Below are 16,267 nucleotides of genomic sequence, written 5' to 3' on the forward strand. Positions count from 1 at the left end.
GCCTGGGCTGGCCCTGAACTCCTGGGCTCAAGGGGTCCACCTGCCTCAGCTCCCAAGTAGCTGGGACCACAAGCATGAGTTACTGCCTGGCTTCTGGACTTCTTTTATTTCCCCATCATGTCTAGCCTGGGCCACTAGGAAGGATGCATAAATATTTCTTGAGAGATAAGGAAAGAACTAGTGAAGATCTCTTTTCCAAAAGACAACTAGAACAGCATGGTATCTAGGGTAAGAATGCAGCCTTCAAAACATGTAATACAAGGTTCTGACTTCGATCCCCAGTACCAAAAAAAAAACAAACCCCAACATGTAATAACGAGCCAGGAGTGGTGGCACACTCCTGTAATCCCAGCACTCTGGAGGCTGAGGCAGGAGGATCACTGGGAGTTTGAGCCCAACCTGGGCTATGTAGTGAGTTAAGGTCAGCTTGGACTATGTAGTGAGGCTGTCTCAAAACACACACACACACACACACACACACACACACACACACACACACACAAAAGAAGATGGAAGAGGATATCAGAAAATGGAAAGATATCCCTTGTTCTTAAGTAGGAAGAACCAGTATAGTGAAAAATGGCCATACTTCCAAAATTGTTTATATAGATTTAATGCAATCCAAATCAAAATACCAATAGCATACTTCACAGAATTAGAGAAAACAATCCTAAAATTCATTTGGAACCAGAAGAGACCTAGAACAGCAAAAGCAGTTCTGGGCAACAAAGGCAAGGCAGGGGGGATCCCTGACTTTAAATTATACTACAGAGCTACTGTGATAAAAACAGCATGGTACTGGCAAAAACCAAAAAATAAACCCGAGGATCAATAGAACAGAATAGAAGATGCAGAAACAACTCCAAGCACACTCAGCCACCTCATCTTTGACAAAGGAGACAACACCTGCACGGAAGAAAGATAGCTTGTTTCATAAATGGTGCTGGAACTGCAAAAGAAATCACCAACAGAGCTAACAGACAACCTACAATATGGGAAAAAAATTTTAGCAGCTGTACCTCAGACAAAGAACTACTATCTAGAATATATAAAGAACTGAAAAAAATCAGACCCCCCAAATTCAAAGACCCAATTCAAAAATGGGCATCTGAAATGAACAGACATTTCTCAGACAAGGAAGTAAAAGCAGCAAACAAATATATGAAAAAATGTTCAACATCACTTGTCATTCAAGAGATGCAGATGAAAACAACACTGAGATTCCACCTCACTCCACAAAGAATGGCTGCTATCAAGAAATCAACCAATAGCAAATGCTGGCAGGGTTCTGGGGAGAAAGGAACCCTGCTCCACTGCTGGTGGGAGTGCAGACTGGTGCAACCACTGTGGAAGTCAGTATGGAGATACCTCAAAGAACTAGGACTAGAGGTCCCATTTGACCCAGCTATTCCCCTGCTGGGTATCTCCCCCAAAGAATTAAAAGAATCATCCCACAGTGATATATGTGCACCCATGTTCATAGCGGCACAGTTTGTAATAGCTAAAGCTTGGACACAGCCCAAGTGCCCATCAACTGGAAACTGGATAAAGAATATGTGGGGTTTTTTTATAAAATGGAGTACTACTCAGCCATAAAGAACAAAAAACTAGAGTCATTTATAGCTAAATGGATGCATATTGAGGGCATACTCTTTTTTTTTTTTTTTTGGTACCGGGGATCAAACTCAGGTCCTTGTGCTTGCAAGGCAGGCGGCGGAACCACTGAGCTAAATCCCCGGCCCATCAAGGCCCTATTCTTAAGTGAAATAAATAGGACACCCATGTGTAAATACCGAATAGTTGCACTAGTGTGGGAAACTGATAGTGTAAACAAGGGTTCAAATAATTAAAATGAATAATTGATAATTTGAAATAGGAAAAAAGGTCCAAAGATGAAGGAGTGAAGGGAGGGGAAGAGGAAAGGAAAAACTATGAGAAAGGAAAAAAAAAAAAGGAAATGAAATCTATGTAAATAGGGAAGGGTGGAGGGGGTGAAGGGCGCACAGGTAATGGGGAAAAAAAAAAAGAACCAAGATACATCATGTACAGGTACAAGCACCCAATGATAAATGTAAACAAATTGTATACCTAAAATGTACCAATAAAAGAACTAAAAAAAAAAATGGTGCTGGAAAAACTGGCTTTCCACACGCCAAACATTAAAACCAGACCCATATCTTTCACCGAGCACTAAACTAAAATCAAAATGGATCAAAGATCTTAATATTAAAACGTACACTTAGGGGCCGGGGATTTAGCTCAGTTGGTCCGCCGCCTGCCTGGCAAGCGCAAGGACCTGAGTTTGATCTCCAGTACCAAAAAAAAAAATACACTTAATCTGCTGGGAGATAGAATAGGTAGAACTCTCGAAGACATTGGTGTAGGCAAAGACTTTATGAACAAAACTTTAGTCACGTAGGAACTATCACAAAGAATCAACAACTGGAACCTCATCTTACTAAAAAACTTTTGCACTGCAAGAGAAACCACCAACATTGAAGAGAAAACCCACAGTGTGGGAAAAATTTTTTGCCAGGTGTTCCTCAGACAAAGGACTAATATCTAGAATATATAAAGAACTCAAAAAGCAGAGCCCCCAAATTTAAAAATCCAAGGGGCCGGGGATTTGGCTCAGTGGTTCCATCACCTGCCTCGAAAGCGCAAGGTCCCGAGTTCGATCCCCGGTACACCAAAAAAAAAAAAAAATTTAAAAATCCAGTCCCAAAATGGGCATCTGAGAATAGACGCTTCTCATTTGAAGAAGTAGAAATAGCAAATAAATGTATGAAAAAATGTTCAACATCACTCATTCATGAGATGCAAATTAAAACAATGCTCAGATTGCATCTCACTCCAAAAAGAATGGCTGTAATCAAGAAATCAACCAATAACAAATACTGGCAGGTCTGTGGGGGAAAAGAAAACCTTCTCCAGTGTTGACGGGAGTGTACATTGGTGCAACCACTGTGGAAATCAGTGTGGTGATTCCTCAAAAAACTAAAATTAGGGGCCGGGGATTTAGCTCAGTGGTGCTGTCGCCTGCCTCGCAAGCGCAAGGTCCCGAGTTCCATTCCTGGTACCAAAAACAAAAAAACAAAAAAACAAAAAAACCCCTAAAATTAGAGGTTCCATTTGACCCAGCTATTTCTCTTCTTGGTATCTTCCCGATATAATTAAAAGCATCATACCACAGCGATATATGTGCACCCATGTTTATAGCAGCGTAGTTTTTTAATAGCTAAAACTTGGAAACAGCCCATCAACTGATGAATGGATAAAGAAGATGTGGGTGTTTTTTTTTTAAATACAACAGAGTACTACTCTGCCATAAAGAAGGATAAGCTTGAGACATTTCTAGCTGAATGGATGCACCTAGAGACCATACTCTTAAGTGAGATAAATCGGACACACTGCATTGTGTTCTCTGCTGTGAAAAAGGGAAAATGGAAATAAGGACTGAAATGTATAATAGATATGGGAAATGGGAAGAAACTGTTCAAATGAGAAGGGGAACAAAGGAAGGGGAGGGGGAAAGGAAAGAAAGAACAAGGAAAAAAGGATAGAAGGAAAAAATGGAAATAAAAGTTTTGTAGGGCCGGGGATTTAGCTCAGTGGTTTCGCCACCTGCTGCACAAGCGCAAGGACCTGAGTTCAATCCCTGGTACCAAAAAAAAAAAAAAAAAAAGTTTTGTAAGTCGGGAGGGGAAGGGTAGAAGGGAGGAGGGGAATAGGGGAAAAGAAGAAGATATATCATGTACAGGTACAAATTCCCTATGATGCATGCAATCATTACGTATATCTAAAATGTAGCAATAAATATTTTGCTAACAAAACAATAAAATTTAAAAAACAACCAGACTCAGGGGTGTAGGAAGGGGCTGGTGGCAGGGCCTCTCCCAGACGCCTAGCTCCCTGTCACCCTCAGAGTAGCATTCTAATCTGTCAGCACCGGGGCCCCAAGCTGCGTGTGCAGCCGGGAGCAGCCTGGTTGTCCCTTTCGCTCTGCAGAAACCCTGCTCCTGAGGTGGGGCCTTGGCTGGGTCTCTGCAGAGCCGGGCCCAGGGCAGCTCTCTCCTCCCGACCTCTTCCCACCCAGCTCGGGGTGAACAGAGGGCGCCATCCCCTTTGATGTCCTGGGAGCCTGTGTGTGTTTGTGGATGGTCACAAGCACAGACAATGACACGGACCAGATGTGGAGGATGACAGTCCCCAAAAGATGTCGGGAGCCACACACGTCATTCATTCCAGCCTGACACATGGCCTGGCAAAGGCGCCACAGCCGAGTCCCCTTCCTCAGCCCCGGAGGCACAGGCTCTGTCTCAGGCCACCCCGAGCGCCTGGTGGGAACCGCACCACCGCGGCTGCTTTCACCCGGCCCATGGCTCCAAGGTCAGCTGTGATAGTGACCGTCGTGGAGGGGGGTCTGTATTTCCCAGGCGCTGGAGAAGCAAGGATAAAACCACAGAAGTGTCCTGCTCAAATCCTTCTGTTTGCTGGGAGGGACAAGGACAGTAGTATTCAGCTCCTCTTTTTTAAAAAACTTTTTTGACGCAGGGTCTCACTTTGCAGTGGATGCTGGCCCTGAACTCACAGTGATCCTCCTGCCTCAGCCTCCCGAGGGCTGAGATTACAGGCGTGTGCCACCATGACCACAGTACCCAGCTCCTCTGACACACTGAGAGGGAACAAGAAGTTCACACGCAGCCGTGGCTTACTCACCTGCCTTCCCCACTCCCCGGACTCAAGGGGCCCTAAGGAAGGAGCGGAGAGAGGGACAGTCCCAAGCCACCCGTGCCTCATGGACACACCTGCCCGCAGCACAGTCCCAGTTTAGCTCGTTTACATCAATTAATGACTCATTTTTGTGGGTCATTCTGCCTGGTCATCAGCCACTTGGGAGGCTGAGGCATGAAGAACACTGGAGATAGAGGCAAAAACCCTTAACTTGGTTCCCACTGGAAAAAGGGGTCTGGGGCTTTCTTCCCTTTAGGCCTCTGGGTTTTGAGCCAAGGACAAATGAAGGGGGGGGGGCAAGGACAAAGCCACAGTCCTGGCCCTGCTGGTAGAAGGCCTAACTTCAAGGTGCACTGAGAGCTGCTGGGATAAATTTCTGTCCAGATCAGACCCCGACTTTAACACCAGGGTAGAGACAGCGTGACTCTGGCTTTGTGACGTGAAGCCCACTTTCAGACATCAGCTGCAGATGGTTGAGTTTGTCCCTGGTCTCCTGCTATTAAAGGGGACACAGTGGCCCTGCGGCCTTCCAGCTGGGTGACCCCGGCACTTCGAGTTTCTGAAGAGCTGGGGTCACCTGGGGACCCCCCAGAAGCCAGCAGGCTGTGGTACAAGGAGGGTCAGGGCCTGGCTGGGTCCCCAGAGCCACAGCTGGGGACAGAATCCCTAACCCTGATCCCCAGCAGGGACTACACAGGGGACACAGGGGACCTGAGCACAGTGGGGTACAGGCTGTGATGGGCCCTCTGACACATTCAAGCAGCTGCTCTCACCCTCGGGTGCACCTTGCAGTGGTCTGGTGACCTTTAGAAAATGAGGGCGCAGACTTGAGACCAGACCTTGCTAAGTCTCTAAACTCCCCAGGCTGGGCTAAAACTTGGAATCCTCCTGCCTCAGCCTTCCAGAGTGCTGGGATTCCAGCTAGGCTGCACCAAGCCTAGCAAAGTACTACAAACGAGTATTAAGAAAAATTGTAAAAATTAAATTAAAAAAAATTTAAAGTAAAAAATACTAAGGCTCAAGACACACTCTCAAGGGTCAAGGGTAAGGCTCAGGCATCAATTATTTTTTTATTTTTTATTTTATTTTTGGTACCGGGGATCAAACTCGGGACCTTGCACTTTCGAGGGAGGTGGTGGAACCCCTGAGCTACATCCCAGGGGCAGCCAACAATTATTTTAAAAATGACCCTTCCAGGGCTGGGGATTTAGCTCAGTGGCACCACACCTGCCTCAAAAGTGCAGGGTCCTGAGTTCAGTCCCTGGTACCACACACACACACACACACACACACACACACACAAGCCCCTTCCAGGCATTTAAATATACATGCTAAGGTGCACCCCAAGTTAGACGTGTTAAGAAATTTGATGGAGTGCTTGCCTAGCATGTGCAAGTACCTGGTTCAACCCCCCAGAACTGCCAAAAAAGAAAATAAATTTTATTGAGGGGGGCAGAATGCCATACCTACTCCACATTAACTCAAGACTGTATAGTTAAGCTGGGTGGTTGTCGACCCCTGTATCCCAGCACTCAGGAGGCTGAGGCAGGAGGATTTTGGGAGTTCAAGGCCAGCCTGCACTACATAGTAAGACTTTGTCTCAAAACAACAACAAAGACAGTACAGCTGGCCAGGACAGTGTAAAGTTTAGAGGGCACCTCAGCAAGCGTGGCTGAGAATGCAGAAGCTGGCAGGAAGGACTGGAGTCTGATTCAGCTCCCACACTTCCTTCCTCCAGAAACAGCCCCTGCCGTAGCCCACATGCTCCCACCCCCAGCCTCGCCGGGGTCTCTGCCTCCTGAACCCCACTGCCTCAGAGGCATTGTCCGAATCAGGTCTGTGGGCAGAAAGACTGGAACATCATGGGAGGTGGACCGGCCTGTCTGAATGGAACCTAGAAATGTTGCCTCTACTCCCTGGTCTGTCTCATCAGCATTTCTGGGCACCGGCTCTTCCAACACTCTATGCCCTACCTGGCCCCTTCTGCAGACCAGCATCTCTGCCCAGCCACCTGGAGGCCAAGTGCCCTGAGCCCCCTTCCCTGCCTGGGCTGGAATTCTGGACGCTTTGCCTTCTATTCTTGGGGGGTGGGATTCTCTTCTTTTTTGGGTCTAAGTAGTTCATGCTCTCCTTGAACTCACTATGAAGCATAAGCTGGCCTCAAACTCATGGGGATCTTCCTGCCTCAGCCTCCTGAGTGCTAGGATCATAGGTGGGCATCACCTCACCCGGTTGGATACTCTGCCTTCTACACACAGGGAAGTAGATGTCACTTCTTCCTGTACCTGCAGGACCAGTGTCCCCTGCACAGGACTCCTTTGGCCCCGGTGGCCCAGTGCCACACTGTCTGAACCCTGGGCCAACACCCACCCTCTCCCTGGTCTGCCCAGTCCTAAGGGGAAGACGGATAGGAAGATGGTCACATGGGCTTCCGCCCTCCTATCCTTCTAAAAGTGCACTGACAAAAAAACATAAAAGTAAAAATAAAAGTGCACTGACAGGGCCAGGGATGTAGCTCCGTGGTTCCACCGCCTGCCTCGGAAGCTCAAGGTCCTGAGTTTGATCCCCGGTGCCAAAATAAATAAATAAATAAATAAATAAATAAATAAATAAAATTTGCATTGACAATGAAGATTTTTTCTTTTTTTGGTCTTTATCCACATTTTTTGTTTTGTTTATACAATGAAGACATTTTTTTCTATGTCACTCTTGAGTCTTTACATAAAGTTCCCCTGATAAACTCCCAGCTGAGTTCAATTCCAGGAAAAATTCTGTTCTGAAAATTAATCTGTATGCTTTCTGTTGTCCCCAATCCAAAACTCTGCAATCCAGCATACTTTTGTTTGTTACTAAACTGCCAGAAACCTTACAGCCAAATTCATCGTCCAAGCGCTGCGATCCGCCCAGGTCGCCTGTTTAAATCCTCCACCCCTTTTGCTCTGCATTTTCTTCAGAGCTTTTGTATTTCTGGTTTTCATTTAAATTACCTCATCTTTTGCCCAAACCACCTACCTCTTGGCCTCTGGGATCCCTGTCCTCTCTTTTTGTTTGTTTTTGACGGGTTCTCCAAATGTAGACCAGGGTGGCCTTGAACTCACTATGTAGCCCAATCTGGCCTCAAACTCGCAGGATCCTCCTGCCTCAGCCTGCCGGGATTAGAGGCCTGAGCCACCGTGATCCCCTCGAAGATGCACTTCTTTTTTTTTGGTACCGGGGATTGAACTCGGGTCCTTGCGGTTGCACAGCAGGCAGCCAAACCACTGAGCTAAATCCCCGGCCCAGAAGATGCCCTTCTGACCCATCTATTGCTCCTCACTTGGGGAACTTCTCCTGCTCTCAGAGCCTTCCTTGCACACACGAACGCACACGCACACCCTCCACACTTGCCTTCCCACCTCCGTGACTGCATGTGCTGTTCCCTCTGCAGGAAACAGCCGTCCCTGCTTTGTTTCCGGGCGAAGAGGCTTCCTGGGCTCGGCCCAAACCTGGGGTTCTCCAGCCGGGGGCCTGTCCACCGGGTTCCCTCGCTCGCAGCCAGCCCAGGCTGGGCGGCCAGGACCCGCGTTCCTGGAAGGAGGCGAAGCCGTGTCCCCGCTGCCTGGTGCCCAGCTGCTCGTGGGCCAGAGCCAGGGCGAAAATCCACCGCCACCAAGGGCCGGACTTGGCCCCTTCCCGCCTTCTTTCTCCTCACCCTGCCCCAACCAGCCTCGGTTTGCCCCGACTTCCTCTTGGAATTCTCCTGTCCTAGGCCGCCCACACCCGGGCTCCCACCCGCTCTCCTGTGTCCTCGCTCGCGCGGGCAAGGGTCCGACTCTTCCCCGGACGCCCGCAGCGGCGTGAGCGTCGGGAACAGCTCTCGGGAGAGCGCGCTGCTACCCCGGCCTTCGGGGGCGCCGAGGTCGCACCCCAAAGCCATCCGAGCACCAGCGGAGCGAGGCGGGATTTCTGCTCTTCCCTTCCCCACCTTGGCCCGGGTGGGGGCACTGCCAGCTTCCTGTGCGGCCCCAGATCTGGGTGCCCAGCGTGGCTCTGCCCGTCGACCCCGAACACGCTCACACCCTGCGCCTAGCGGGAGACGCGTCCCGGGATCCATCTGCTCCCCATTCCCTCCCGGGGGGAAAAGTGGGGGCTGAGATCCCTTCCTCTTTACCTTTCCAATTCCCAAGGCTGCGAACTGTGGCTGCGGGGAGGGGAGGGGGTCTGGCTGCTCGCGCGCTCCTACTTGCCCACTGGGGCCCCGCAAGTCTCCGAGGAGCGAGTTGGCGCTTCCCGGCTGGGCCCCGCGCTCCCCCGACCCGGGGGCCGATCGTGCCCGGCCCAGGTTCCCCTCCTGCCCCTGGTCCCGGCCCTACCTCTGCTCCGGCGGCTCCGGGGCGCATCTCTGGGCCGGCCGGGTGCCGGAGCGCCATGGCCCGACGCGCTCCCGCCTTTGTCGGCGCGGCCCCGTCGCTGCCGCGCGCTCCCGCCGTCTAGCCTCGCCTCGCCTTGCCGCGCTCCGCCCCGCAGCCCCACGCGCTCCGGCAGTGAGCAGCGGGCGCAGCGGCCGCGTCCTCGTCCTCCAGCGGCAGCGACGATCTGCTCGCGCGACCGCCGCTCGCCCCGCGCTGGCCCGGCCGGTTGCCACGGCAACGCTTCTCCCTGGCCGTCGCCAGGGGGCGGGGGAGCCAGGGGCGCAGGACGCAGGGCGGGAGCGCCCCTTGCGATCCGGGCGGGGGTGGTGACTTAACCCTTTCTGCGCTGAAGACCCCGTGGGACCCACTCTTGTGATGTCTCCAGCCAGAGATCCACATCTGGATTCACTTAATTTAATTTATTTTGGGGGAACTGTTGAGGGAAGGTCTCGATGCACAGTCCAGGCTGGCCTCAAACTTCAGATGATCCTCCTGCCTCTACCCCCGGGTGCTGGGATGCGCACCACGCCTAGGTTCACATCTGGATTTAGAGGCCACCTTCCCTCTCCTTGCTTTGCTCCAAGAGGTAAACAGAGTTATGGAACTAGGCTAGGCCCGGCGCCCCAGGAAGAGTCGGGCACCACACTTGGCTGGAGCAGCTTGCAGACTGGCAGGGGTGACTCAGGCGTGGGCAAGGCCAGGACCCGATCCACATGGGGGAAAAGCCCTTCATGTCTCTATCTCAGGCCTCCAGAAGGGTTGAGCTTGGAGGCCTGCAGCTTAGGCATGGGAGGAAAAGGAGACAAGAGGATACAAATCAATAGTGCTCCTGTACACTAATAATGAACTCCTTGAGAAAGAAATTAGAAAACCAATACCATTCACAATAGCATCAAGAAAAATCACTTAGGAATTAATCTAACCAAGGAAATGAAAGACCCCTCCAATGAAAGTTTATCATTCTAAAAAAAAAGAAAAGAAAAGAAAAGAAAGTTATATCATTCTGAAAAAGCAGATTGAAGAGGATGTCAGAAAATGGAAAGTTGTCCCATGTTCCTGGATAGGTAGAATCAATATTGCCCAGGGGCCGGGGATTTAGCTCAGTGATTCCGTCGCCTGCCCTGCAAGCGCAAGGACTCGAGTTCGATCCCCGGTACCAAAAAAAGAGAATCAATATTGCCCAAATGGGCATACTTTCAAAACAGATACAGAGATTTAATACAATCCCAATCAAAATACCAACAGCATTCATCACAGATCTAGAGAAAATAATCCTAAAATTCACATGGAACCAGAAGAGATCCAGAATAGCAAAAGTAATTCTGGGTAATAAGAGGAACCCAGGAGGCATCACAATCCCAGACCAGAAGTTATATCACAAAACTACAGTGATAAAAACAGCATGGTACTGGCACAAAAACAGAATTATAGATCAGTGGAACAGAATAGAAGAAGCAGAAACAACTCCAGGCATGTTCAGCTATTTAATCTTTGACGAAGGGCAAGTTTGATCCCCAGTACCAAAAAACAAAAACAAAAAACAACAACAACCAAAAAAAACCACAACACACACAATGGAGGAATAATAGCCTCTTTACTAAATGTTGCTGGGAAAATTGGATGTCCATCTGCAGAAGATTGGGTCTAGATCAGTGTGTCTCCCCATGTACTAAACTAAGATCAAAATGGATCAAAGATCTAAATTTTAAAAGAGAAACACACACAAAAAAGAGAAACACTTAATTTTCTGGAAGATAAGATAGGTAAAACTCTTGAAGACATAGGTGTAGGCATGGACTTTCTGAACAGAACCACAGTTGCACAGGAAATGGTACAGAGAATCAACAAATGGCATCATATCAAATTAAAAAGCTCCTGCCCAGCAGAGGAAACAGCCAACAGAGCAAAGACACAACCTACAGCATGGGGAAAAACTTTTGCCAGCTGTTTCTCAGACAGAGGACTAACATCTAGAATATATAAAGAATTCAAAAAAGTAGACACCCCAAAATAAAAGACCCAAGCAAAAAAATGGGCAACAGAAATGAATAGACAATTCTCAGAAGTACAGATGGCCAACAGATACATGAAAAAAATGTTCAACATTGCTGGTTATTAGAGGAATGCAAATTAAAACAACACTGAGATCCCCATCTTACTCCTAAAAGAATGGCTACCATCACGAAATCAAATAATAACAAATGCTGCTGAGGGTGCAGGGAGGCGGAAATGAAACCCTTCTCCATTGTTGGTGGGGGGTATAAGTCGGTATAAACACTGGAATCTGTATGGTGATTCTTCAAAAAACTACAACTAGAAATTCCATTTGACCCAGCTATTTTCCTTCTAGGAATCTTCCCTAAAGAGTTAAAGTCATGATACTACAGTGATACATCCACACCCATGTTTATAGCAGCAAAATTTGTAACAGCTGAATCTTGGAAACAGCCCAAATGCCCATCAACAGATGAATCAGTAAAGAAAATGTGGCATTTATACACAATGGAATATGACTCTCCCATAAAGAAGGATAGACTTGAAGCATTTGTAGATAAATGGATGCACCTCGAGACTATAATGCTAAGTGAAATAAATCAGACACAGATGATTAGATATTGCATGGCGCCGGGTGTGGTGGAGGGCCTGTAGTCCCAGCATCCTAGGAGGCTGAGGCAGGAGGATTGCCTCAAGTTTGAGGTCAGCCTGGGCTACATAGTGAGACCCTGTCTCAAAAAAAAAAAAAAAATCATGGTTTCTTTTATATGAGAAACCCAAAATATAAACAAGCAAATAAAGGATAGATAATAGGAAGAAGGGAGATCTTTTTCAAATGAGAAGGAGAATAGAGATGGAGAGGGTGAGAGAAGGAAGGGAAAAAGGATGTTTAAAAAGAGAATCAAACCAAAAAATTAAAAGAGCTTTTTCCAATGGGAAGGAGTTTAGGAGTTGGAGGGACAGGAAGAGATGGGAGGTGAGGAGGACCCCCCCAAAATCTAGATGTGTTAATACATCTTCAGACTCCCCAAATAAATGTAATCATTATGTACTACACCATTAATTTTTTTTAAATCCCTTGTACAAGATGGTGTATTTGCATGTAACAATCTTCCTCTATACTTCATATCATCCCTAGACTACTTTTTGAGTTTTTTTTGGTACCGGGGATCGAACTCAGGTCCTTCCGCTTGCTTACTTCCACAGTACAAAGTTTATCTTTCCATAAAGGAAAGGAAGTGGTGTCTGCCTGACCCAGGAATGATATTATGGTGCGTATCTTGGTCTTTTAGTGTTTCTCTTCCCTGATTTCACCCCACCCCCATATATTACTTCCTTTTTTTTTTTTTTTTTTTTTTTGGTACTGGGGATTGAACTCAGGACCTTGCACTTTTGAGGCAGGCAGTGGAACCACTGAGCTAAATCCCCAGCACTACTTTTTTGAGATTTTGAGACAGGGCCTCACTATGTAGCTCAGGCTGGCTTTGAACTCACTATGCAGCCCAGACTGGCCTCAAACTCATGGTGATCCTCCTGCCTCAGCCTCTCAGAATCCAGGGATTAGAGGTGTGCACTACCACCCCCTGCTTCTTGCTGTTTCCTTTGGGTGAGTGCAGGATGCATCTGATTGAAGCTGGAGAAACAGGTAGTTTTCTTCTCCCCATCCCATCTCAACTCCCCCATGGAAGGCCCCAGGCAGCAGGGAGCTGGCTTTCTTGTAGTCATCAGCCAAGGGCAAGGTCAGAGACCTAGGGGACCTGAAAAAGCATTTGGACATTGCCCCAAAAGGTCTCATTTCCACTGAGATCCTCTTCTGTTCCAACACACACACACACACACACACACACACACACACACACACACACGCAGATTAACTTGTTTATAACATAGAAGGATTAGTGAAAAGCAAAGAAACAGCAAAAGAACCACTTCATTTACGAAGTCTCAAATATCAAGTCTGCATAAATACCTGCCATACTCGTGAATTATGACTAAGAAATATGGGGAATGTTTATATTTTAAGAATTTATTACAGTCAAAGATACATGGCAACTACTCTCAAAATCTTCCCTCTCAATTCGAACACATTTACCCCATGGTCCGGCTGCCTTCTGAAACAGTTCAGCAAGTCTTCTTTCCTAAGTGTCTTCAGTTGCATGGCTGTGGCTGCCGTGATGTCCTGAATCGATTAAAAACATTTCCTTTTCATGGTCTTGTTGACTTTGGGGAAGAGAGAGAAGTCTCAGAGTGCAGATACAATGACTGAGGTGGATAAGGACACACAGTAGCATCTTTAGAGCCTGTGTCTCCTTTGGATGGCCCTTGCAAAGGTACTTGCCATAGCCGGGGATTTAGCTCAATGGCACCACGCCTGCCTCCACAGTGCAAGGTCCTGAATTCAATCCCCAGCACCAAAAAAAAAGTACTTGCCATGGTTTTAATCTCACCTTGTAAAGATACTCAGGAAAGAGCACCTCCAAAGGTGCTTCAGAAAGTGGCAAGGGGCCAGGGATTTAGCTCAGTGGTTTTGCTGCCTGTTTCCAAAGTGCAAGGACCCGAGTTTGATCCCCGGTACCCACCCCCCCCCAAAAGAAAAGAAAGTGGTGAGATCATTGGAGTAAACATGTTCAAAGGGGGAGGATTTTGAGGGGGGTTTATGATTTATGGCAATTTTTTTACTGTAATAAAATTTTTTAAAGTTTTTTTTTTTTTGTACCAGGGATCGAACTCCAGACCTTGCACTTTGAGGCAGGGAGCAGAACCACTGAGCAAAATCTTCAGCCCTTTAAAAGTTTTTTTGAGACAGGGTCTTGCTATGTAGTTCAGGCTGTCCTCGAACTCATGGTAATCCTCCTGCCTCAGCCTCCTGAATGCTGGGATTACAGGCATGTGCCACCATGCCTGGCTCACCTTGTATATATATATATTTTTTGGTACCAGGAATCAAACTCAGGACCTTGTGGTTATGAGGCAGGTGCAATGCCACTGAGCTAAATCCCTGGCCCTTGTATATTCTTTTCTCTTCCCTTTGAGAATCTAGCTGCACATTAAAGAAAAGAATGAGGATGGGGCGACCTGGGAACTGGCAGAGGTGTACATCTTCATGCAGAAGCGGCTGTAGCTCGTCATGTCTGTGGGACTCCAGGGCACAGGGAGGTCAGGCAGCTCTGAGTCTGGTTCTTCCACGTGCCCTGGGAAAGATGCAGGTCATACATACTGGGTTTCGGAGACGGGACCTCCCTATGTAGTTCAGGTTGGCCTTGAACTCACTATGTAGCCCAGGCTGGCCTCCAACTCTCAGTGATCCTCCTGCCTCAGCCTCCTGAGGGCTGGGACTAGAGGCTTGGGCTCCCACTCCCAGCTGTCTTAGGAGAGAACTGCAGGCTGGGGAACACAGCAGACCTAGGGTTGGGGTCTGGGTTTCTTAAACTTCTTATTTGCCTAACAATCCCCTTGGGCTTGTAGAAAAATGAAGAGAAAAAGGACAGATTCCAGTTCCCCAAGGGCTCTGGTAGGAATGCGCAGGTTTACAAAGGCCCTCAGGAAACCTAGCAAGAGGGGACTCTGGTCCCCCTGAGATGCAGGGCTGAGGGCCACTGCGGCAGCTTCCGGGTTCCCTTCTGAGGAGGTGGAGGGAGGGCAGAACGGTCTGGCAGGCAGCTGTCCCGCCACAGCCCAATCCCCAACCAGGGACAGCTCTGTCCCCGCAAGGTAATAACTGGGAAAGGGGATGCTCTGCGCTGAATGTGTGCTCCCCCAAACTCACTTGTTGAAACCCTAACTTCCAAAGCCATAGTATTAAGAGACCAGGCCTCCGGGAGGGGATCAGGTGATGAAGGGGGCGCCCTCATGAGTGGGACTAGTGCTCCCCGCTGTGGGTGCTGCGGATGGACCCCAGGGCCTTCTCACTGAGCTACATGCCGGGTTCGTTTTCAATTTTTCAATTTTGACAGAGGGTCTCACTAAGTTGCTAAATTGCCCAGGCTGGGCTGGAATTTTTCATCCTCCTGCCTCAGCCTCCCAACTGCTGAGCTTACAGGTGGGAGCCACCACGCCCTGCTGAGAGGTCCTTGCCACCCCGGCAGCATGCAGAGGAGTCTGCAGCGCGGAGCAGGCCCTCTCCAGACACCAATCTGCCGAGTCGGGGTCCTGAACTGCGAAACACAAACTCTGGCAGCTTCTACTCGCCCAGGGTAGGGTGTTTTCGGCACGAGTGGGAGAGGCCAGATGTGCTGCTGCTAAAGACCCTGCAATGCCCAGGACAGCCCCGCGCCCCAGTACATGCCCTGAGCCGAGTCCTCGGCGTGCCACGGTTAACGTGAGATGCGAAGGCCCAGGCCTGGAACCCGGGCAGCGCTGGCTGCGGTTCACAGGTACACGGCGCCACCTCGTGGCAGCAGCACGAACAACACCGGCAGGAACTTTTCCGAGAACGCGAGACTGTAATAATTAGCTGAAGGGTCTGGAAAATCGAGGGCAGACTGTTCGCACAGAGGTTTCTATGGCAAGGAAGCCAGCCACCCTGGGTTGCATTTGGCAGAGACTTAAATACAAGCGGAGGCAAATGCTGGTGGGAGAGGTGTTTGGGAGGCAAAATAGTTCCAGGAATTGTGCAGGAATTAGAGTTGGTAGTGAACCTGTAGGCGGAGGCATCTGATGTGATTGGTTTGGATCTCTCCATGGTCGGTCCAGACGTGGAAGTGGCGTGAGGATTAGGGCAGCGGGCAGTCATCGGCAATCATCGACCAAGTCCTCAGAGGCCGTGGGTCAGAATTCTGCTGGCAGACATGGCCCCGTGCATATTCCGTTATCCCTTGGTATATGCAATCTCTTAATTTATTAGTCATTCTATTTTTTTTTTTTGAGACAGGGTCTCGTTATGTAGTTCAGGCTGGCCTCGAACTCGCGGTGATCCTCCTGTCTCATCCTCCTGAGTGCTAGGATCACAGGCGTGCGCCACCACGCCTGGCCTACAATTAGCACATATGTATTGGGCTCAAACAGCATCAGCTGAATGAATGCACCTAGCCTTTCCAGAGTCCCTGCCACACATACAAACACCATCGATCAATGGGAGCTATCAGAGGAGAGGGAGGCGCTTCTGGGTGGGAGACCCTGGACCCCAGCCTCGGCAGCCGTCCACGTTC

General features: G+C 48.9%; 1 protein-coding gene and 1 long non-coding RNA gene across 6 annotated transcripts in view; both read right to left on the bottom strand.

Moving 5' to 3' along the window:
• The window catches only part of Dennd2a (DENN domain containing 2A), an 81,529-nt gene extending 72,221 nt beyond the window's left edge, over window positions 1–9,308 (bottom strand). For 2 of the 5 annotated variants that reach the window (XM_021263698.2, XM_021263699.2), the window contains exon 1: window positions 9,087–9,301. Coding sequence is in view for 1 of the 5 variants with exons in the window: in XM_087206318.1 (XP_087062444.1) it covers window positions 8,130–8,143 (14 nt within the window). In the remaining 4 variants the exon portion in view is untranslated. Of the gene's footprint in view, window positions 1–8,129; window positions 8,302–9,086 lie in introns of all 5 variants that reach the window. The other 3 variants (XM_087206318.1, XM_087206319.1, XM_021263695.2) reach the window with 3 other exon arrangements.
• Window positions 9,309–13,130: 3,822 nt separating this feature from the next.
• Window positions 13,131–16,232, bottom strand: LOC147829413 (uncharacterized). Its single transcript, XR_015449217.1, has 2 exons — window positions 15,758–16,232; window positions 13,131–14,311 (listed from the first exon to the last, which is right to left on the bottom strand). It is a non-coding gene; the product is annotated as an uncharacterized LOC147829413 (long non-coding RNA).
• Window positions 16,233–16,267: the final 35 nt, after the last annotated feature.

Source organism: Heterocephalus glaber, unplaced genomic scaffold, assembly GCF_053883595.1.
Source record: "Heterocephalus glaber isolate CG9 unplaced genomic scaffold, H.glaber_assembly_v1.0 deba00000621, whole genome shotgun sequence".
NCBI classification, from domain to species: domain Eukaryota; kingdom Metazoa; phylum Chordata; class Mammalia; order Rodentia; family Bathyergidae; genus Heterocephalus; species Heterocephalus glaber.